This window comes from Phycomyces blakesleeanus (assembly GCF_001638985.1).
Source record: "Phycomyces blakesleeanus NRRL 1555(-) unplaced genomic scaffold PHYBLscaffold_1, whole genome shotgun sequence".
Taxonomy (NCBI): domain Eukaryota; kingdom Fungi; phylum Mucoromycota; class Mucoromycetes; order Mucorales; family Phycomycetaceae; genus Phycomyces; species Phycomyces blakesleeanus.
Window position 1 is genome coordinate 3,380,017 of NW_017265134.1, and position 22,863 is coordinate 3,402,879.

Here is a 22,863-nt window from a genome sequence, read left to right on the forward strand (position 1 = left end):
AATAATGTCTGACATTTTTTTTGGTAATAAAACAACAGTATAACATTACTGTTATGAGTTTTCTTCTTTTAATAATTTGTTTATTAAATTAAAGAGGTGTAAAGAAAAAGTCTCTTTATATATTAAGGGAAGGTTTGGGATTGCTTGTTATAATAAGACTATTATAAAAGTTAAAATCTCAAGAAATGAAATATAAATAGAGATATTATAGTATAGCAAATGAAAAAGTTAATATAAAATAAACTATTAAGCTGAAATATAAAATCAACATTTAGTTTTTTTTTAATTTTTTATTATTATTATTTTTGTTTTTTTTTTATATTTTTGTTTTTATATTTTTTTCTTATTTTTTATTATTTTTTTTTTATTATTTTTTTTTTTATTTTTATTATTTTGTTTTTTATTTATTTATATTTTATTTTAATGCTTTTATTATATTTATAATAAATTAGCATTTCAAAAAAATTGTGAATAAACATATTAATTTTTTTTAGATAAATTCTATTTTTTTTTAATATATATATATATATATGATATTCGGCTAGGGCGGAAATATTTGATTTATTTTAATTTTTACCCACCTGCGCACTATACGAAATCCCGGCGGCCATCTAATCGTAGCATGATTCAAACCCCGAAAAAATTCTAAAGACCGACAATACGCCTCTAATGCCACTTTTCAGTTACTCTTCGTCGTTAGCTATCGATAGAGCCAAGAAGCATACAAATACAATCAGTAGAAGTCGAGAAAAGTAGAATTATATGAATTTTATTTTTTGAATAAATATTGATTTCTCAAAAAAAATAAAAAAATAATAATATTATAAATGCCGACTGAAACCGATATTTTTTATTTATTTATTTATTTTTTGGTATCTTGCATGCCCTTTAACTGAGGCGACAGATTGTTCAAATAATCTCAATTACAAGAGGTATATATATATATTTGATATTCTTTATATTTTTTGTGGAGAGGTTGAAAAGTTGTAAAAAAATATTTTCAATGCAGTCATTGGTGCAATGATTCCAGTTGAGGAATGAGGACGGGGTGTTTTTTTTTCAAGCAGAATAAACAAAAATAATTTTCTTATATATTTTATTTATTTATTTTTCTTCTATGTGCATTTCTTTCAATAACTATAAATATTCACATCAACATGCCTCGAAAGTTACAATCGACATTACTACAATCATACACCAGCGCACATGCACGCATACACGTATTTTACCGAAAACGTCTCCAGAAATATATTATATTTGTGAAAAGCGCAACCTTTCACCAAGACCACGAGCAAGTTTTGATATGTACCAAATAGAAAAAAATTACTCGCATTCTCTTTGTATGATAAAGCCACATTATTATGATTTTTTATTTTATATATTTTTTAGGCTCCCTGTAGTATATATCGGCAAAAATAGGGAAAATCGATATATATATATATTTGAAATGGTAAATAATAAGAAGAGTAGGCATGTGCAGTGATGGTAACTAATTTTCGTTTGTCGGTATATACCTTGATCGAAAAATATACTTTTACTGTAAAGGTTTAATACTTATGAGAAAAAGATGGTAAGAATAGCGTCTGTACTTATGGCTATTGTAGAAAGCATATGTACAAAAGAAAAGCTTCCATTTCATGTTAAATCCAGTAATGATAAAGGTGCGTTACATACCAGAAACGAAAGCCAATTTATTGGTGGGGCAAGTTTTTGTTTACAAATAAAGGGCTTTTATACATTATATACGCTTGGGATAATTCACGGTGATTACAATGGTTCAAAAAATAAGACAGAATATTCTTAACTAATATGAATTTTTATTGTGAAAAGAGTTTATTTTGAGTGATAATAGTATCTGTGATGGCACAATAAGTCAAACTTGTTTTGTAAAGAACTTAAGGATAAGTAGTTTCACCACAGAAAGTCAACCGGCTTTTTTTTTAAAAAGGAAGAGAACTAGAAAATCATAAAATTACAAGGTAAAGTATAGGACTTTTCTACCCCAGGGAAAATATGTATGAACAGACAGTACGTATCGCAAGAGAGGTAGACGATTGGCTTATCCCCTGTATGACATGGCTCAATAAATAAATAAATAAATAATATTTAAATTTTGAGCCACAACAATTAAACGATGCTTTTCCCCATTTTGATTCTTTGTGTAGATAGAATTTTGAACGATTACAAAAGAGTAATAAAAATAAATAAGTTATACAACAATGGTAATGTGTTTTAAGAGGTAAAAACCATTTACTTCATGGACGCCAAAGTGAGGATCGATAAGTCCCAAATATTTTCTCTCATTCGCGTTCATTGTCAACTAAATTACCTTGGCCTCATCCCGCACATCAAAGGCATCAACCATTTTTTATTCTCATTATTGTTATTCTATACTTCAGATGTACCCTTCATCACGCGTTTCTTCACTCTGCACAAGAGTCAATGTATTTTGTTTGATGTTAAAAAATTATCTGTTTCTATAGGTGTTTCTATGTGTTCTCTAACCCTTTTTTAGGAATCAGAGATCTATTGCACTGAATTTAAAAAGAAAGAAAGAAAGAAAGAATGAAATAGAAATTGGGTTGTCTAAAATTGCACTCAACTCAAATTAAATCTTGGTACAGCTGGCGTTTGTGTGCGTGAATGAGCAATATAAAAGAAAGGAATAACTACTTGCCTTTCAATATTAGCGGAATCGTTGTCATAAAGGTGGGCCATGAGGATTGTGATGGTATATAAGTCTTGGTTAGGTGCAACTATACTAATATTATTTTGTTTTTTCGACAGTTGCTTTGTGTTGGCAGTTTAATTATTTTCATGAAGAATGATAAAATGGTAAGAAATATAAAAACGTATAAATCCAGTGTTATTTGATTATGCTCTGGATCCGATTGTTTTGCGTAGGTGCGGGTGTGTGCGCAGAATGGTATCCTTTGATGTACCATATTCATTTATTTACGACAAAAACCGATAATTGCTCATCTATGCCCATCCGCCAACTAGTCGAAAAGTTTAGTAGCGTCATTCCTAATGATTTGCACAACTGCTTCTTTTTATGACAAGTAAGATATATTAGTATAGAAGCATGTCTTTATTTCTCTTTTTCTTTTTATTCAGCAGCCACTTAAGTGTAAAGTATATTGACCACCTCGGGTGCATTAAAAACTGTACAATAAATACGAAACTTTTGTTGCTAGTTGCTTTATAAATATTTTTGCAATTACATTTAATGCTCTCTACAAGAACCTCTTTGAAAACAAAAATACTATATCTTGCTTTAATTAGAACTATGGATGGTTAATTAGCATGAAAAACAATATTCTACTATATATATATAATTTCTTAAAGACTACGAGGATATCTGACTCTGGGTATCACATATACAAGTACTCTTTTTTTGGTTTTTGGCTTAAATTAAATACAATAGAAGCTGTTAATAAAAGAAGTTAATAGAAAAAACAAAGATAAGTATTTCTATACTGTCAAATATATACAGGGTTCTGTCGAGTACTATCGTAGTTACTATTTTATTTTTTATTTTATTTTTTGAATTCAAGACATTAGAGCTACAAAGTACTTGTGGCGTCCATTATAATACCTTGGGCTGGTAATATAAAACGAAACTCACTGGTATCGAGAGCTATATCATTACGAAAGAGTAAAATGCGTACTTAGGGATGTACCTTGTCGTACTTTCCCTGCCTACTTTACACTCATGTTTTAATGATAATTATCGTTTATTTCTGTACTTTGGTAATTAATATTATATATATATATATACCAACGCCTTTTTTTGTTAAATATTTAAATTGAAAGGGTTGTTCTAACACAAAGGTCGGATGTTTGACTGTCGAGACGTGACCGAAACTTACAAACAATTAGTGTGCTAGATGTACAATTAATAATGATATTTATAATATTATGATCAATCTTACTCAGGGGTATTTTAATCAAGATTATTACACCCAAAAGTATTTTACTCAAAAATATTAAATGCACCCAACACGTGTTATACTTTTATATTGAACACTATTTGAATAGTAGTTAAAACATTGCTGCAACGAATTGTCAAGCATCGATAGCTAGTATAACCCTTATTGTCATTATATTAAAAGAGATATATAAAATTCAATTTGTAATTCTTACTAATAGAGACCGTAAGCTTAGTAGAGTTAATTAAATTGATAATAGACTGATATATCTCAATAACCAAGACCAAAAAAAATCGTATAAAACATATTTTTATTTTATTTTTATTATCGTAGATAAAGGTACTTCTTCTATTAGATTTCCTGAAACCGCCACATATAGTATACTTTTTTTGAGAGAAGACAAACCTTTTCAATTTGAAGAAGAGTATGATACTGAGACACCACTATCGTCATTTGACAATAACTATCCGGATTAAAGTAAGGAGTCCAACATGAGAATGAAGCTGCCATTGTCGGTGTCATAGTATTTAAAGATACGATGGATTCAGGTATGCACCTATTGAACAAAGAAATATACATAAATTATGTTACAGATAATAATGATACTTATCATAACACTTGCCTTTCTGTAGGCCTATATTTGAAAATGCATGGCATGTCTCAAGCAATTCAACTAATGGCTCTATTTGGTGTTGTCTTTCAAGCGTCTTACTTATTTCAAGCAGGAGGGATCTTCAACACTGAAATTATCCCAGCACTTTCTTGTTACCTATGAGAAGGATACTGATCCACATGTCACCGTTGATGTATCGAAAATCATGTCTGGATTCGATCTTATGACAAAAACCGTCTTCAAGTACACCATCTGTATCAAACGTGATATCATATACTTACCAGAGTATCATCAATCCAACTGTTCCTCCAAGAAGCACATTCCACCCCATCTATCTATGACAATAATTCTCTGTATGCCGGTCCAGCAATTGAGAAGCCAGTCCCTCTCATGGTATTTCTTTACAGCTTACTGAGAAAATATCTTGTCACAACATTTCCACAAAGTCAGGTCAGATGAGTAAATTGTGCACTAGGGATCAAGCAAAACAATAGAAAGTACGGTGACGGACGTATACGATGATGCAATTTAGACTGATATGCTCGGTGAAGCCGACGAGATCTTTGTAAATCATGCCCATTATCTCATGTTGACATTGAATGTGTATTGTTTTAAGCTGTTTGAAGGCTGGACTTATACATGTGGTGCTTTGTATTTGCTTATCAACAATTTCCCCAAAGAAGACCGAATGAGAGCAGAAAATATCATCCTCGTTGATGTCATGCCTGGTCCAAAGGAAGTAGAGGACGACTAGACGGACAGCTTTCTGGAAACATTTGTTGATGGGATGATAGACTGTTGTGGTGGTATAGCTGTGAAGACTACCAAGCTCCCTGATGGTACTACTGTCTATACCGCTATCATGTGCGTCGCTTCCAAAATACCTGCTGCTAGAAATACTGCCGGATTCACAGAACATGGCATGTAAACACATATGGCTGCCATAAATTTAAACCATATTTCTCCTTGATTACTGCATCAAGTAAGATCAATTACGTTGGGTTTGACAATGAAAACTGGGTATCATCGACAGAAGAGATGATTTCCATATATGACAATGTGTGGTTTTGCATAGAATCAGATGTAGAAAGAGAAAATTTGGAGAAGCATAACGGCATGCGGTTTTCAGAGTTGCATCGCTTACATGATTGTTGATCTCACGCACAATATATTTCTTGTGATAGCGAACCGTATGGTCAGTGTTTGAAATGGCTTTGTATTTTTCCGCTGCTGTTATTGCTCGTATACAACGCTTTGCTGATGATATTCCTCTTCCTCCTGAATATACCGTCTTATTCGAAAAAGTCGCATCTGAGTTCCTATATATGAAGGCAGGTGAGTGGCGATCGTTGTGTCTGGTGCATTTTCTGGTGGTGTTGAAGGAGTTTTTGCCCAAAAGTGATTACAATAACTAGACCAATCTTGCCAAGACATGCCGAAAGTTGAAAGGTCCATTGAACAAGTACTTACATATAGACTACGCAGGCCAGCCCCTTGGTAAATTTGGGGAATAATGTCAGAGTATTTACGAAAAAAAAGAGTAGCACACCAAATATGCATTTGTGTGAGTTGATGCTTGACTTTGGTCTGGTCTTTACATTTTGGATGTATAACCTTAAGATACACAAGTATAAGTTAAAAAAAAACATTAAGACAAACTACCGTAATGGTCTAGAGGTGACAGTAATGAGCGTTTTTCCGGAGAATGCGTTCACTGACACTTTTCTTCCTGTGTATTCCATTAATCTTCTGCTGCGTATAATAATATTTTCCTAAGGCGTCGCGCAAGTGCTATCTGAATATCATCTACCGTGTCTTCAGTGTATTGATAATGATTATCCTCCTGCATTGCCATTCGACCTCCTGATGTTCCAGCAAGTCGTCAACAGCCTATGGTACAATGTAATCGGAACTAAGACATCGCCACCAACTACCATGCCATTGAAGTTACAAAATTTGAATACGATGAAGTATGATTACTCTTAATGGCTATTCAAATTCTATGTCAAGGCTTACCAGAATACTTTTCTTTCTGCGGCGTGGGGAGTATTTCACTTGGTGAGAATGTGCTGGTAAACATTTGCATTCAGAAGATGAAGAATATTTCGTTGCTTGACCAGGAGTTTTTTAGTGAACAGAAGAAATATCGCAGCTCAATTGTGCGGGTTATGTTTTTTTTGGTAGGATAGTTGACGACATCTCTAAATTCCCTGGTCAGATTGAGTACATATTTACTCGTCATCAAGATTGGTAGAATCAAAAGTGTCAACGTTTGGTTTTTTAAAAAGATTTGCGACATGCCATTCTGTTAGGATTAAGCCGTTAGTTGGGTAAGTTCTCAATTTGTGGGTGAGTGGGTTTATGAAGGAAAGTATTGCGTGCATCATCCCGGTGCATCGTCTGCATTCATATTTCGCGTTCTACGCACAACATCCAGGGTGGGATCCAAAAGCGCCTGGTCATCCCACTGCCAAGAAAAGTAGTCACGAAAAAAAATAGAATGATTTATATTACTAATATAAATAATTATAGTAAGAGTTTTTTTGACTGCGAAAGGGTTTGCCTTTATTTATCTCTCTATTTTTCTTTTGTTTTAGCATTACTTCTTTATCAAATATTTAAACTTATAGTGAATTCTATTATCAACGAATAGTAAAAACCATTATTTTTTTTGTTTTTATCAAAAGTATGAAAGACAAAATACCTGTATATTTAATACCCAATGCCCACCATTTTCTTAGCTTTTATCAAAATAAAATTACAGAGAGCGATATTACAATTTCCAACGAAAAAAACCATGGATAAAACAATCAAGGTTATGTAATTAAATAATTGTTTTGTATATATATATATTTCATTAATCGGCTGTAAAATAAAGTGAAATAAAATAAAAAAACTATTTATTTATTACTTCCCATCTTGACATTACTACCGCATCATCTTTTATCGATTCAACCCACATCTTTCGAAACAATGAATAAAAATCAATAAAATACTATATACTCTGTATTTTTTTTTATTACTACCGTGCGCTATTCCATGCAACAACACGCACCTTTCTCTCCTTCAAAAGTTTGACGTTTCTTGGAATAGCTGGACACTTGGAAAAGCTAATGACCTTTATTCTTTTTGATCATTTCTCCGTCCTTTTAACTTGCTAAAGTATTTTTTGATCTGTGTTATAATATCAACAATTAGGAATTCTAAATAAAAAAATGACACTCCTTTGTAAAAAGAAAAAAAAAATGTTAAAATTATTTAAACAAAAACCGTGGATTATACTTACTCTTATCTTTCTTGTTCGACAACGAGAAAACCGATTACGCCCAGCTAACTTTTCTGACAAGGATTTTGCCCTGTGAATTTTATACGAAAGGTGTCTACGAGCTTTCTCTTCCACAACTGAAGACAAAACATACTCTACTTCAGGCTGCATATGGATGTAGCTCTGCACCATGCTAACAATTGGGCGGTTAGATATCGAGAAGGTACCCTCATCAATATTCAATGGTGTAGCTGTCATAACTGCTTGTGTTTGAGAACGGATCACACTAAAAAAAAAGGGTAGAAATTACAATGCGCACAGCTGTTTGATAACAATCGAAAATGTGGGATAGGTTTCCATGTTCACAAGTTGAAAACACAGCTTTACAGTATTCTATTGGCTCGGATATAACAAGCAACTAAAGTTATTCTATTTATTATTATAAAGACTCTTTCAATAAAGTACATGTAGCACTTGTTTCCCTTTTATTCCACCGGTAAAGAAACACACTTGTCGTGTCTTCTACAATGGAACGAAATTTTGAAGTGTCATTGCACTGAATGCATTAAAAGTGATGATGGGATACACTCTAGTACCAAAGAGAATTTCCCATCGTTATAGCAAGAAAGCATCTTTAAAAGATGCCGTTAGAAGTGAAATGGGTATGGCATTCAAGGTATAAAATTTGCGTTTTTATATGTTAATAGATTTTATATTTAACACAGGTGCGCAGACACATTTAATGAACTTTGATGCAGATTTTAAGTCATATTTATCGTCTTTCCACAGCATGGCTTCCTCCACTATACAACCGGACCCCCCTACAGGGGAACACCTTAACACCGGACAAACCAATAAAACCCCAACCTCAACACCACCAGCTCTATCCACGACAAACACTCCAACCCATGGAACTCCCTTATCGTACTCTTCTGCAATTACGCAAAATTCCCCAGCTTTTCGCAGCACTGTAGTCCTTGGCTCAAATGATCCATTGACGAAACCTCGCACCTGGCGCGAAAGCACCAGTCAGTTCTCGGTCTACTACAGCACTCCCCCGGAATCCTCCCCTGACTTCGTCCCCTTCTTCAACGCTCTTCTCCAACCTTTTTCCACTGGAGAGATCATAGGTTTGAACTCCGCCAATAAGGCTGGCACCCTTTATGAGCTTCACCTCACCTCTAAAGACGTCTGCACTCGAGCCAGTCGTGTAGGATTTAGTTATAAGAGCAACACTGTATTTGCCTCCCCTGCTATTGCTAGTTCTTCAAAACTCTTTCGACTGAACTTGTCGAAACTCCCCCGTTATGCTCCTGAAGATTATGACACGTTGACCAATAAACTTCGTACCGCTCTTGCCAAATATGGCCACGTTCACGACATGATTGTCAATACCCTTTTTGGGTTCATGGATGGCACAGGCTATGCCTATGTGGAATGTCCTCCTAACGAGGAAGGTAATCTCCTCCCTCTTAAGTTCAAGATGGAGTTTGACGATAGGACCCCCTTCCTGGTCACTTGGCTCAACATGGGAGCTCACTGCTCTCACTGTCGAACCATGGGTCATGATCTTGACAAATGTCCCAATCGCCCTCGCGAAACACGATCCTGTTACGGATTTCACCAAGTTGGTCACCTTCGCTCTCGTTGTCCCCGTGCTGCAGAGGTTGATAACTCGTATAAGCGGGAACGGAAGACTCCTGTGCAACATGGCCCTCCCACCCACACTCGACCTTCCGTCCCAACCACCAAGAAGCCTGCGGGCCAATCAGTAGTAACAAAAAACCGATTCGAGATTCTTGACCCTTCCCTTTCCTCTGCTGCGTCTAAGCACAATCCTGCTAATGCCAACATTGTCTCCAAGGACAAGAAGATCAACAATTCTCCAGTAGAGGGAATTGAGACCGGACCCATTCAACTTGAGCTCCCCAAGCGGGTTGGCACATCGATTGAACACTTTGACTTCTCTGCGGTAGACATGAGAGACAGGGAAACTATCCCTGAAGATGATCCTGATCTTACTGATCACGATATGGACGAAGTAGACAACTACTTTGAGACAGATATAGACGAGGACAATTTGTCCGTGCACGATACCCCACACCCCCTCCAATAATCTATGATTAAAATCGCATCTATGAATTGCCGTGGATTGGTTAAAACCAACAACCCACAGACACGCTCATTATTTATAAGACACCTTCGATCCTGCGGGATCGATTTACTAGCCCTTCAAGAAACCCATGCCAATACTGAACATCTTCAACAGACCTTTCACACTCAATTCCATGCCCAAGACTCCTTATGGTCCCCACATTGCGGCTTAGTTTCCCTTTCTCCACACATTTCTTTCGTAAACCCTCTCTTTAGCCCTTGTGGACGCTGTCTCTCTGCTACAGTCATACATGCTAACAATATCGTTCCCTCTTTTCGTGTATGTGTTGTATATGCTCCTGCAACCTACCGAGAACGTTTTTCTTTCCTCCGCTCTCTTCTAGACTCTCCCGCATTACTTCCTCCTCTCCCATCTTCATTCGTACTCTTGGGTGACTTTAATTATACTTATCGCACTACCTCTGCTACCCCTCGTCAGGCCCCTCCCGAATGGCTTAACTTCGTTTCTAACCATTTAGTGGATTGTGTCACACCGAGTGGAGAACTTCCTGCCCCAACCTTTCATCAAAATATCAGAGCCTCCTCCATAGACTATATATTTGCCTCCCCTGACCTCGCTCCCTGCCGACATTCCTCGTCTGTGACCTACATACATCCGGCTTGGTCTGATCATTGCCTGGTAGCCGTTACTTTTAAGTTCATCTCAACCCACCAAAGAGGAAAGGGACTGTGGCGCGCCAACCCTCGACTTGCCTGTAACCCTACCTTTTGCAATGAACTCGAAGACTTTATCTCTACCTCCGTCTCTCTACTCCCCTCATATATGTCTCCACAAGATCAATGGGATAAACTCAAAGACAATCTAACTATCTTCATCAAGTCTTTCACTAGACGCCGCACCCAGACACTCACTACTTTAGAGGCTCGCCTTCAAAGTAAACGTGACAGACTGATCTTCAAGTTGAGACTACAACCCGCTCAAAACTTTCAATTCCCCATCATTGAAAGACAACTACAACTAGTACAACTGGAGAGAGTGGAAATCCTTGCTCTGCGCGCAGGAAAACACTGGCGGGAGAATGGAGAGATCTCTGCAGGCTACCTCAAGCGTACAGTTGCAGAACGTCAAACCCGAAAGAACATCACCAATCTACGCCATCCCATCACTGACCATTTGCACACTGAGCCTGATGGCATGACTGACGCTGCCGCTGCTTTCTACGAAGTTCTGTATACACCTGAACCAATATATCAATTAGCCATAGACGATTTACTCAACCACCTTCCCCACGACCTCTGCCTCTCTGATGATACGTGTTCCTCATTGACTGCCAAATTTTGCATCGATGACATACGAGAAGGAGTGTCCCGCTCTCCAAGAACAAGCAGCCCAGGACCAGACGGCCTTCCTTATGAGATTCTTCAACTTGTATTCAATCACCCTTCCTGCTCCCCGTTACTGCTCCAAGTGTACAATGATGCTCTCAATGGTGCCAAATTCCCTTCATCTTGGCAAACCACGTGTATCTCTCTGTTACCAAAGAAAGGCGATCTTTCGTCTCTGAAAAATTGGCGACCGATCGCTCTGATCAACGCTGATGCCAAGGTTTTTACTCGGCTTCTCAATGCGCGCATGGTCGAAGCTGCTGGAGATCTGGTATCCCCGTACCAAACAGGATTTGTCCGCGGTCGCTTCATTGCTGACAATGGTATACTTACGAAGCTGGTTATGGATCATGCCAATTTTACTGGTCACTCTGGAATTGGTCTTCTCTTAGACCAGGAAAAGGCTTACGATCGGGTTCACCCTGACTACCTTGAACAAGTTCTTGTCAAATTCGGTTTTCCTTCTTCCATTATAACCTGTGTTTCTAATCTTTTCTTCTCGTCCGACCTTAAGATTAACGTCAATGGCTTCCTTTCTCGCCCTCTGAGTCAAGCACGCGGACTCCGGCAGGGTGACCCCTTGTCTCCTGTTCTGTTCAACCTGGCTTTCGAGCCTCTCTTGCGCCGACTCATACACGATCCACACTTCCCTGGATTCGACATACAAGATACTCCCGACCAACCCTCCCCTCCGCCCATTAAGCTACTGGCCTACGCAGATGATCTTCTTGTCTTCCTCCCACAGATCCAAGATATGTCCCGATTACAGCACCACCTCGCCACATATGCCTCTGCTTCCAATGCACGCATCAATCTTCACAAAACTCAAGCATTTTCTTTGTCGGGCAAACCCCACCCTCACTGGATGGATACCCTTCATAGTTTGCAGATTGTTAATTGGCATGACAGTCGCTCCCCTGAACCTCTTCGCTATCTTGGCTTTCCAATTATCTCCTCTATTCCTCAAAGAAATTTCTTCTGCTCACAAGTCCTGGCTAAGATAGAACGTGCTTCACATGTCCACCTCTCCCGGGCCTTGTCCTTCCGTGGTCGCTCTACTGTCTTAAACTCTCTCATCTTGTCAAAGCTTTGGCACGTCCTTCGTGTTGTCTCCGTTCCTGGAACTTTTTTTACAAAGGTTCGATCTCTCATGGGCCGTTTTCTTCAGCACCGCACCTTCCCACCTGTTAAACTTGACACCTTATGTCTCCCAACGAAACTTGGCGGATTAGGGGTTTTGAACCCAAAGTTACAGCAAGGTGCTCTTCAGCTTCGTTGGCTTCGACCTCTGTTCCGCTCCCTTTCCTCTCCTTCGGGTCTGGTATTGCCTTGGTTGATACACCTTCTTCGACATCACCTGCCTGATGTTCACCCTCTCCTCCCTTTTGTCTTCCCTGACCTCCGACACAGTCGCTTTCGCTCGTATACCAGTCCTTTCTTTAACCTCTTTGCCGCGTGCGATCTCCTACCTCATGACTTTGATTCTACTGTGGTAAATCTGGAAACTTGTCTGGATATTCCTTTGGCTTCTGCCACTATTGTCCCACACGGCCTCCCTGTTTTTCCTTCTTCTTGGCGTCACCTCCGAATCAGAGATGCCTATGAGATTGACCCAAACTTGGAAGTTCTTTCTCGGCGTTTCTCGTCTTCCTTCCCTCGGTCTCCAAGAATCCTTCGCAAATTTTTCCTTCGTCTAGATGACCACTCCCTCTTTCTTCATACTTTTGTAATTCGTGCTTGCCTTCCCCAGAGTATCTTGACGGCTCAATTCCCGGACATGATGATTCGGAGTGGCTCTGAAGTTGACCCCTCTCCACTTTTGTCTGCTCTATCTCCTAACTTTCCTTGGAATCGTCTGTCCACACGCCGATATCGCTCCTCTTGTCAAGTTGCCATTTTCTCTACCGAGGATATGCAACAGGATATACGTGCCATCGAATGGCGTCAGTTCTGGTCTTTTGTCCTTCCTTATGCCTCTCGCAACATCTGGTTTCGGTTGCTTCATCGCAAGATTTCTTGTAGATCAGCCTTACATCATCGTGTCCATACCGCGTTTCCATCTGCCACTTGCTCTCTCTGCGGTACAACTGATGAGTCTCAGGACCATTTTCTCTTTGCCTGCCCACTCAAGCTCCCCCTCTGGGAAACCTTTTGGCACACTCATTTTGGCTTTTCCCCTCAGACCTCTGACATTCACAATGCACTATACAAGTTTACCTTCCCACCTCCTCTTGACCCCACCCTAGAACCTGCTTCCATCTTTGGATCTGCTCTCTTGGCCGTATGGCGCCACCATTGGGCCTTTGTCTTTGACCAAGCACCTTTTATTGCTACCAACGCTATAACCACAGCCAACTCCTTGCTCTCTCGCTTGCACGCTGAAGAAAACCTTGACCAAAGCCCGTATCCTATCTAGATATCTCGCCAACTCGCCTTTTTTTTTCCTTTTTCTCTACACCTTACAAAACACAAAAAATTCAAAAACATATAGATAATAGAAAACCCAAAAACAAGTTGTGACGCCTCTTAAGCCTTTTGGACAAGAGTCCCACCAATAAACCAGAGCTCCGCTCCATACAAACAAAAAATTAAGTCATATTTATTTGAGTATAAAAAAAACGACTTTCTTATTATATAGCGTTCAGGACAGCCTCAAAATTATTTTCCTGTCCTAATTTTGAAATGCCGCATAGTAAAAAATAAAAATAATTCCAACTCAATTTCTTCAAGTAGGATTTCCAAAAAAAAAAGCATTTAATTTAGGGAAAAATATATTTAAGTGCTACTGCTGCGGATGCTCCAAGACAAACTTTACATGTTTCCAACTACTCTTTCATGCAATATCCCACAAAGACAACCATGGCCTAAAACAACCTGGGATAAAAAGTTAAAACTAATTGATGATCTTGAGCTCAACCTCCGAAGACGCAAAGAAATTAACTTGTCTACGTCGAACAATCTGGATCACGTCGAACCTGCAAGCTCTAATGACGCATCTGAATACATTCAACAAAATCAAAGTGACGCAGACTTGTCTGATGCTATAGAACACGTACTACAATTCAGAGCAGCAAGCGATGGATATGCGTCATATAATAATGTTTCGAATCAATCTCCAGAAACTAATCCCAATGTTTCATCCAATCACGGATTCAATGTAGAGTATCCATATTGATGAAAAAGAAAAAGAAAATAGTCGAAAACTATTCTGGAATTATGAAAACTCTTTTTATTGGACTTGACACAGAGCCGTTTTTGTTATAAAAGAAGGAAATAAAATATAAAGATATTTAGTGGTAAAGAGTGTATATATAAGCAACAGTATACCATATAGAAAAAAATAGGCGATTTTAGTGAATTGTTGCAAGTTTTCCGGGGTTTAAAGTGTCTTGTTGCTTAGTTGTAATTAAGCACCAATTTCTCTCTCGCTCTCTTTTACTGTATTTTCACTAATTATTCGCCAACTTTGAATAAATTATTCACACATCGGTGAGTAAATTTTCACACATTTGGATTTTATTTTCACATAAAAATTATTTTTAAAATATTGAAAAAAGTGGTTTTTTAACATTAGAGTGAGGGGAAAAAGTCATAGAAGGACGGATCAGCCTTAACTATTAAACTTCTTGACCTTTTTTTTTTCATAGATTCTTTGGAATATTAGGTGATATTATCCTTATGATTTTGTGTGAAAATAAAACTCAAATGTGTGAATTTAATTGGAGGAAATGTGTGAATAATTTATTCAAAGTTGGCGAATAATTAGTGAAAATACAGTACAGTGATAGATACAATTAACTCGATTATGATTGAATTTGAATTTGCTCTGTTAGTTTGAAAGGATGTGCTTCTGTGTTGAAAACATAACTATTGAGCGAAATACAATTTTTATCTGCAAAGATGAGGTAGAGATACTTGAGCGTCTCGGCAAAGAAAAAGCTAAAGTTCATAAACGTGCATAGACAAATGAAAAATATATAAATAAATTATATTATAATTCGAGAAAAGAGGTGTGAATTTTTAAAACATATTTCAGAAAAACAGCACTCATTATCTAACCTTTCCATAAAATCTTGTCGTGTATCGGATTGAAGATCAACGCGGCCAATTTGAGCAAAACCTGACGGTGTTTCCGTATAAAGCCGAATAGACTCGAATATAGCCCAAGCCATATCCTAAAAGTTTTTATTTATTTATTTATTTATTTATTTTAATTTTATTTTATTTTCATCAGTTCCAGTGGCAACTGACATGTACTTTACTATGTTTGCTTTTGTCTTTCTTATATTTAGAAATATAAGGTCTCAAAAGCAATAGAAACATACCTGATATTTCGTCTCTCCTGTGACACGGTAAAAATAAAACAGACTCTCTATAGTCTCTGTTGTAAAATGTTTTCATAGACACAGGAGTAAAACAAAAAAAATAGTAAGGGGACTGATGAAATTGTACAGTTATGCAATCAAGCATCACTTTCTTATTATTCTTCTTTTTCATAACTGCCTTACCTGGCCTGAGAATATAGGATGGATCACTAGGAGAGAATGGATTTGATTGGAATCTTTCATTCAGAGTATGGGATTCTTGGGATGTCACAGACTGAGTTTTATCCGTTTCCTTTGATAATCCCAATAAAGCACCGAGTGGACCTTTGAGGATATCAGTTTGAGGTGTCCAGTACCAGCTTTCAGGTGATATCCCAGTAGCTGAATCGTTCCAGGTTGCATAGCATGACTGTAGCAATGTATCTGCGAATGTGTAAAATATCGCGGTTTCCTCGGTAGAAGGCATCTGACTCAATCCTAATAAGATATTTCCGGGCCAGAAACAAATCTTTATTTTTTATTTTAATAACAGGCACACACAAACACACAATGATGTTTAATTTATAAATATTTTATCTAGTGAGATGTTTGATAGTGTAATGTAACTCACCAGTTCCTGAGAACTATAACTGACACCATTCTCTGTAACCATTGGTATGAATTGAATTGAAGGATCTTCCAAGGTTGGCGATAGAAGGTAATCGTGCATGCTTCTAACACTGTTAGTCCATGTATTCATAAGATCCGGGTTGGCAGAATCACCCAGCAGAATTGAGTTCTTGACGAGATATTCGTAGAAACTATCTCCACCTCCACCCAAATTAATCACACCTTTAAGACAGGTTAACCACAATGTCATACACAGGATAAGTAATTTTTTCATGCAGAAATAGAAATAGAATTAGAATAATATATATCATATCGGAGCAGAGTAGAATACGTCTCGTACTTGTGTTTAAAGGCTTAAATGGATTAATGTGCCAGCTAGTAGGAAATAGCCCTGGGATTTTAGTAGGCTCTTGAATGACTTGGTCAATCAAGTCGTTGGAAAGAGCCGAATACGTGGGATCTTGTGAAATCTGTGATAAACGAGTGAATTCTAAGCTATATGTGCCAAACTCTGCAAGATTAATAATGTCTGTTGGCACAGGTTTGTTTCTATTATTATTATTATTTGTCTCAGTTAGATACATATGTACATGTATATACATATTTGAGTTTTTGCTTCTATGATGATGAGTTACGTTTTGAGACACATATTCGTATACGGGGCTCCTGATTCTGATCGAAAAAGAGGCACGAGTACCGCATTCATTAATTCGATAGCCTTGTCAACCAAGGTCCGGTTCGGTACAAGATCGTTGGCTGACAGAAGACCACCGAGATATCGTATATTAGTTTCGAAACCTTTGGAAACATCGTTAGATTTTGTAAAATCAACAGTTGTGATGAACTCTAGTGCCTGAATATAATCTTCTTCGAGTCCCATAATTAACATAGTGTCGAGTGAGTCTATGATTGTTGCTATATATATATATTTTTGGAAAAATGATCAGAATAAATATATGTTAAATAATATTTTATGTTGCATATATATATACCTCCCCAGCCATTTCTATATCATAAAAAGAGAATAAAGTGTCAGAAAAAAAACAAAAGACTATTGAATGTCATCCGAAATACCTAGAGTTCGATGACTTGTTTGATAGTGGCAAAAGTTCATCATGTCCAAAAGCGTAGGTTTTATAACCGCCGTAGGCTTTTACAAATGCTTCCTTTACAGCTTCTGCTCTCTCGTCTGTGGCCTTACAATTTGGAATCTCAAATGTGGATCTAACGGCTGGAGCTGCCTCCACAATCAGTAGGATCACCTGTAGAGATATGACCCAGGGAAACAGCAATGTATAAATCGTATACATTGAAAACAGAGTAAAGAATAAACCAGTAAATAAATATGATACGATAACAAATTGCTTGTTAAAAGATAATAAGCATTAAATAAATAAACCAAAAGATAAAATAAAATGAAAAAAGCAAAATTCAACATTTATGGGAAACAAGGAGGAGAGTACCTCCTTTTCTGTTCTTTTTGGGTACAATTAGAATCGAATAGTAAAATACCTCCTTAACTAACTGAAAGTCAAATATAATATTACACAAACTTATTTTTTCTTTTAAAAGAAAACTATTTTCTCTTGGCCATGAGCAAAATAACTTAAAAATAATACTTTATTTAACTATAGTATGCGCTTTAAAGTATAGAAATGTTATTAAAATGAACACCGAGATAGTTTGCTATTTTTTTTTGCTTAAAAGAGACTAAGATCACCCGTAGAAGTAGCATTTCTGACAGCATGTATTTTCATGCTCAATTTAAAAACTATGCCTTTGCGTTTTAAAAGGGGTTGTTAATTTTTGTTGTTCTCCATCATACAAGGGAAACTACACAAAGGAATTACAACGAGATAATTACATAAAGTCAAATAAAATCTCGGCTGTTATTCAGCGCCTATTTCTCGATGTTTTACTAAAATACCTTGCCAGTTTCTATTTTTTTTTTGGAAATGGTCTTCTTCAGCATAATGGTCTTCTTTAGCACACAACTTATTAATTATCAAACAATTTTTTCCAGATACAAGCATTCAATCGAGGGTTTTTAATTTGTTGGTAGCATTTCATGGTTGATGTAGTATCCGGTTTTTTAAATTCATTTGAGCAGACTTCTATATCGTCATGATCATTTTGTTCACTTAAAATCAAGGGGAACCTTACGGACAGCCTGGCAAGACAGCCTGGACAGCGTGTATCCTAAGTTTAGGGGGACAGTATTTCTTGATGAGGGGCGACATTTTTATTCTACCGGAACACAAATCGTGACCTTTTTTTCCGGCATGAAATAACTCTATCTGGCTCCTAAGGATACAGAATATTTGAATAAAGACATTCTTTTGTACTTTTCAGAAAAAGAGCGGACGGAGATTATTTACCAGCTGGTGCTGTCAAACTCTGGGAATATTTAGGTGAAAGAAAGACAAAGACATGATACGCGCAAGGCTAATAAATAGTAAGATAGCAAACAAGATTGGGTCACAATCTAATGACAACAGCTCCTTATAGTCCTTTTCATAACTGCCTTTTGGTATAGTGTATTTGTGATTAATCATTATTTCTTTGTTGTCAAGACTAAATTCATGGCTACTAATTGAATATAGAGAATTTGTTTTTCGTATGAGACACCATCTTATTAGTAAGTTGCTCAAATACAGGCTGTAGTTCTTAAAATAATGAAAGTTAGGTGCTTTGCGAGAGATTAACGAATACAAAGTGTACGGACAAAGTAGAAAAGCTAATGCGTACAATGACTATATTGTATTTCTTTGAGGGCACATCATTTTGCCCTGAAGGATTCGAGAAAGACGCCGGTCTCCGGACAAATAGTCAGAATTGATTAGTCCGGTTAGATAGAAATATCGTACCCCACCAGGAAACGTGGTTACCGCAAGCTTGTTGCAAAGTCTGACCCAACCCAAAAAAAATGTGTATAGCCATTAAACTCCTTATTATGAGTGATATCGCATACTTTCAGGCCGTCCAGACCGTCCAGGCTGTCCCGCCAATATGACATTTGTCTAAGCACATGACTAGGTGACGTAACATACTTTCAGGCTGTCCTTCCAGGCTGTCCGTAAGATTCCTCTTGAAAAATAGAGAAAAAGAGAATCGTCTACACCTATGTGTTTTTTAAGTGGTTTTTTCAAAACACGTGATGCTATTAGATACGTGTTTTTTTTTGCAGTTACAAGTATTTATTTCTTGCTTCAAAAATTGTATGTAGAATCATTCCACAAGACTTGGGCGTATTACTCTGAAATTCTGGCCGAAAAATATACGGTCAGCCAAAATTTTGATCCTTTTGACTTCGAAGAAACCGTGTGGTTGGCGAAGATGAAAAATGATCCCTCTTATAATCTTGCGTATCACACATTCTTTATATAATTTATTTTGGCCTTTCATCTTGATAAATGATCTCTTTTACTCTTATTGATCCTTGTGGTAAATCCAGTTTCTGGAAAGAATTTACAAGATACTTTTTATTCCAAAAATTAAAAAAATCAAGAAAGTCCTTTCAAAGTCTACATTGATAAGAAGGGTATTTTTATTCATTGATAATAGCCATTTGTTTCATATAATGCCTAGTCTTATTACTTATCAATTTAAAGTTGTCGGTTTAATTGTATAATTGTCTTATGCGTATAATGCAGATGTTTATTAAAGTAAGCAGCTTACTAGAAGTTTGTCTTGTTATAGCAGCTGATAATTTGGCGCTTAGAGTGTCCACAAAATCCCTGGAAATCGCTGAGGCATACATTATTACATGCTTCGGCAATTCTTTGGGATAGATTCTCCTCATTCGTCAACCTGTGTCGCTTCATTTTTCCTTCTACAAGAGCGTAAAATTGCTCAATTGGGTTAAGCTCTGGCGAGTAAGGAGGTAAGTACGTTACTCTATAACCTCTACTCTCAATTTTTCTTATCATTGAATGAGACTTATGAATAGTACAGTTATCCATTACAAGATAACTACATATAAGACTCTCATCCATGTTCATGATACCGAGAAGCTCATTCATAAATTTCACAAAACGGGCAGTAGTTGTACCCTTTGCTATTGGCTTAATGTTTTCGATTGTGGTCCTCTCCTCAACATCGACGTACTCTATGGTAGGCTCTTCGATTATAATATCACCTGCCCTTTGGTCTTTGTCTTCTGCAAGCTTTCTTTTTTTTAGGCTTGGCCGTCTTCGATGCTTGAGTTTTTGGGCCTCTTTGCTTTTTAGGTGGTGGTTTTTTTTATAATAACATGAATAACGCTAGTACAGTGAATAGCACCGATGATGGTGTGGGAGGGAGAACGGGTCTTTCCAATCTCCAGTTGGGCAGTTGTTCCAAAAGTTAACCTAGCCCAATTACTTCTCATGTTGATGTTAAATCCGGCCTCATCAATAAAGACGCAGCTCTTAGTGTAATCCAGATCTGAGTCTTTCTACTTCATGAACCACTCGTATCTTGTCTGTGGAATATTTTTAGAGTTTCTTGCCTTAGGGTCGAAAGTTGGCTTCTTGATGGTAATGAGCACGTTGTTTCTCAAGTGGTGGTTCATTTGGGACTTCGAGATCTTAAAATTCTCAAACTGTGATGTCAAAGAGTCGGTAAGTCTTTTGGCTCGTAATGGTTTCGAGAACTACGTTTGGATCACTGACTTCGGTCAACACACCTTCCATCGGATCGAAAACTCTTTCTCCATCTTCATAAAAAATGTGTTCTTCATCATAATAGTTAATATAAGAGCGAAAAGAACGAATTAGAGCCTTTACATCATTGCCGAGAGTAACTATCAGTAACGCCAAATTGAGTTAGCCTAAAACGACAATCATTTGCTAAGAAATAGCCAATCAATTTCCAGTTAGCGCCAATTATTTTTAGATAACTGCCAATCATTTATCGGAAATCGCCATTTGTTTTTTTAAAACGGACAAAATCTACCAGCCGCACTGAATATTCTTTTTCTTTAAGCAAAAAAAAGAAAATCATTTTGTTAAATATAGATATTTTATACTTCAAATATATACAGTACAAAACAAATGAATAAAACATATATATATATATATATATAGTTTTCTAGTGACTGTGATGGCAAACCCCACAGTTGCACTTCTTTCGCTTAAAATTGATTATATTATATACGCAAAAATATATTTGTAAAAGATCAATATTATTATTATTATTTTTATCATAGACCTTTATCACCGCTATTATTATTAGTATTATTATTAATATTATTCATCTTTCTCCCTTTCTTTCTTAATTATTTCTTCTTATTCTTTTTTTTAATTATCTACGTTTGACAGCAAATGGAATCTTCTCTTCCAAATGATAATCATCGAGATATAACTTATGGTAAACTCATTACAACTGAATCTGTTTACAGATTTTACTTGTACAGCCAAAATAAATAAAAATAAATAAATGTATGCTCTTTTTGATGTAGACATTGATGACTACAATGACAGCGAAGTCCTCGATCTCACCAAATCATTTTCTCCTGATTTAAACAACAACCCTGAAATACAAAACAACCATAATGCTGCGACTGAAGGAGATGATGAGTCTTCAAAAAGTCTTTTAGAATTCATCAGAGGAGCAGGTCTAAAAGACGAAGATCTTGCTATTTACGATTTGGATTTAAACTCATTAAAGGCTCAACGCAGAGAGATTGAAAGAATAGAAGCTGAGACCAGTAGAAAAAGAAAGCTCGAAATGCAACTACCTGCTATTCAATATGAATTTATCAATCTTGATCAATTTCAACCAAGAGCAACGTCGTCAACATCAGCAGCACCATCCTCCTCTTCGACTTTGGTTTCTCTACCCTCTTTAAATTCAAAGTTTCCACAATATGTATATCCTCCGCAGCAAGGTCCTTACAGTCAAATGCCCCCATACAATCCCGATCAACAAAATCTACCGTTTCAAAATAAATTATTAAATCCGCCTAATTACCAGAATCTCAATCCAAGCCATCCCCTAAAAAGATTATGCCCAGCACCATCAAAAGACAACAACAACAACAACAACAATAATAATAATAATTATAACGTCAATAATGGTAATGATTCTAGAAACATAATGAATTCAAAAACATTGCCACCGTTAAATAGCGCTTACAACGTTTTTCCGATGCGCCCGAACTTGACTCCACCCTCTCGAGTTGAACCACAGGCCGCGCCCTTCATTGATCTAACTGTAGATGAGCCTGCTCCGGCTTCAAGACCAAATTCGGCATCAGGACAAGACGGTTCAGGACCATCTAGATATCCGTTTTACGACCTATCTAGGAGTCCCTCTCGCCAGAACAGTATCCTCAGCTATTTTAACAGGGCTGGCAGCTTACCCGATATTCCATTGGACGTTGATGAGTATGAAGAGATGATGCCGTTTGGTCATGATTATTTTGATGACGACGATGAAGACTTGGAGGGCTATGAGGATGATGAGTATGACTTTGAGCTGTTTCAATCGATTGGGCGAGGAGAGAACTATTCTTTTCCAAGAATTTTTCAAAATGCTAGGGGTCTTGGTATTGGTGGGGCTAGCGATGTAGGCAGAAAATACAAAGACAGGATGTACAACTACGGTCCTGACGGCTATGATGGCTCTGAAATTGTC

The 22,863-nt window shown here is 37.0% G+C and overlaps 7 protein-coding genes across 7 annotated transcripts; 5 read left to right on the forward strand and 2 right to left on the reverse strand.

Annotated features, from left to right (window-relative positions):
• Positions 1-898: 898 nt before the first annotated feature.
• PHYBLDRAFT_157100 (hypothetical protein) lies at positions 899-1,867 on the forward strand. Its single transcript, XM_018433567.1, has 2 exons — positions 899-932; positions 1,170-1,867. Exon 2 carries the CDS (start codon positions 1,592-1,594, stop codon positions 1,802-1,804), a length of 213 nt encoding a protein of 70 aa, XP_018299343.1. The 5' UTR covers positions 899-932; positions 1,170-1,591; the 3' UTR covers positions 1,805-1,867.
• A 1,163-nt stretch (positions 1,868-3,030) lies between these two features.
• PHYBLDRAFT_161917 (hypothetical protein) lies at positions 3,031-4,960 on the forward strand (the record flags this gene model as incomplete). The annotated part of the gene is made up of 8 exons (XM_018434531.1): positions 3,031-3,062; positions 3,349-3,400; positions 3,558-3,607; positions 3,940-3,971; positions 4,153-4,157; positions 4,266-4,271; positions 4,353-4,409; positions 4,637-4,960. 8 exons carry the CDS (start codon positions 3,031-3,033, stop codon positions 4,958-4,960), a joined length of 558 nt encoding a protein of 185 aa, XP_018299344.1.
• A 793-nt stretch (positions 4,961-5,753) lies between these two features.
• Positions 5,754-7,350, forward strand: PHYBLDRAFT_161918 (hypothetical protein; the record flags this gene model as incomplete). Its single annotated transcript, XM_018434532.1, has 5 exons — positions 5,754-5,880; positions 6,323-6,515; positions 6,730-6,795; positions 6,858-6,875; positions 7,287-7,350. 5 exons carry the CDS (start codon positions 5,754-5,756, stop codon positions 7,348-7,350), a joined length of 468 nt encoding a protein of 155 aa, XP_018299345.1.
• A 315-nt stretch (positions 7,351-7,665) lies between these two features.
• Positions 7,666-8,170, reverse strand: PHYBLDRAFT_70690 (hypothetical protein; the record flags this gene model as incomplete). The annotated part of the gene is made up of 3 exons (XM_018442318.1): positions 7,666-7,719; positions 7,832-8,096; positions 8,121-8,170. The coding sequence occupies 3 exons, from the start codon at positions 8,168-8,170 to the stop codon at positions 7,666-7,668; spliced, it is 369 nt and encodes a 122-aa protein (XP_018299346.1).
• Positions 8,171-14,105: 5,935 nt separating this feature from the next.
• On the forward strand, positions 14,106-14,609 carry PHYBLDRAFT_178889 (hypothetical protein; the record flags this gene model as incomplete). The annotated part of the gene is made up of 1 exon (XM_018438056.1): positions 14,106-14,609. One exon carries the CDS (start codon positions 14,106-14,108, stop codon positions 14,484-14,486), a length of 381 nt encoding a protein of 126 aa, XP_018299347.1. The 3' UTR covers positions 14,487-14,609.
• Positions 14,610-15,114: 505 nt separating this feature from the next.
• Positions 15,115-17,555, reverse strand: PHYBLDRAFT_138853 (glycoside hydrolase family 47 protein; the record flags this gene model as incomplete). The annotated part of the gene is made up of 9 exons (XM_018430096.1): positions 15,115-15,250; positions 15,371-15,486; positions 15,637-15,692; positions 15,820-16,144; positions 16,247-16,467; positions 16,586-16,794; positions 16,881-17,160; positions 17,238-17,251; positions 17,320-17,555. 9 exons carry the CDS (start codon positions 17,553-17,555, stop codon positions 15,115-15,117), a joined length of 1,593 nt encoding a protein of 530 aa, XP_018299348.1.
• Positions 17,556-18,994: 1,439 nt separating this feature from the next.
• PHYBLDRAFT_138854 (hypothetical protein) lies at positions 18,995-19,258 on the forward strand (the record flags this gene model as incomplete). Its single annotated transcript, XM_018430097.1, has 2 exons — positions 18,995-19,073; positions 19,182-19,258. The coding sequence occupies 2 exons, from the start codon at positions 18,995-18,997 to the stop codon at positions 19,256-19,258; spliced, it is 156 nt and encodes a 51-aa protein (XP_018299349.1).
• Positions 19,259-22,863: the final 3,605 nt, after the last annotated feature.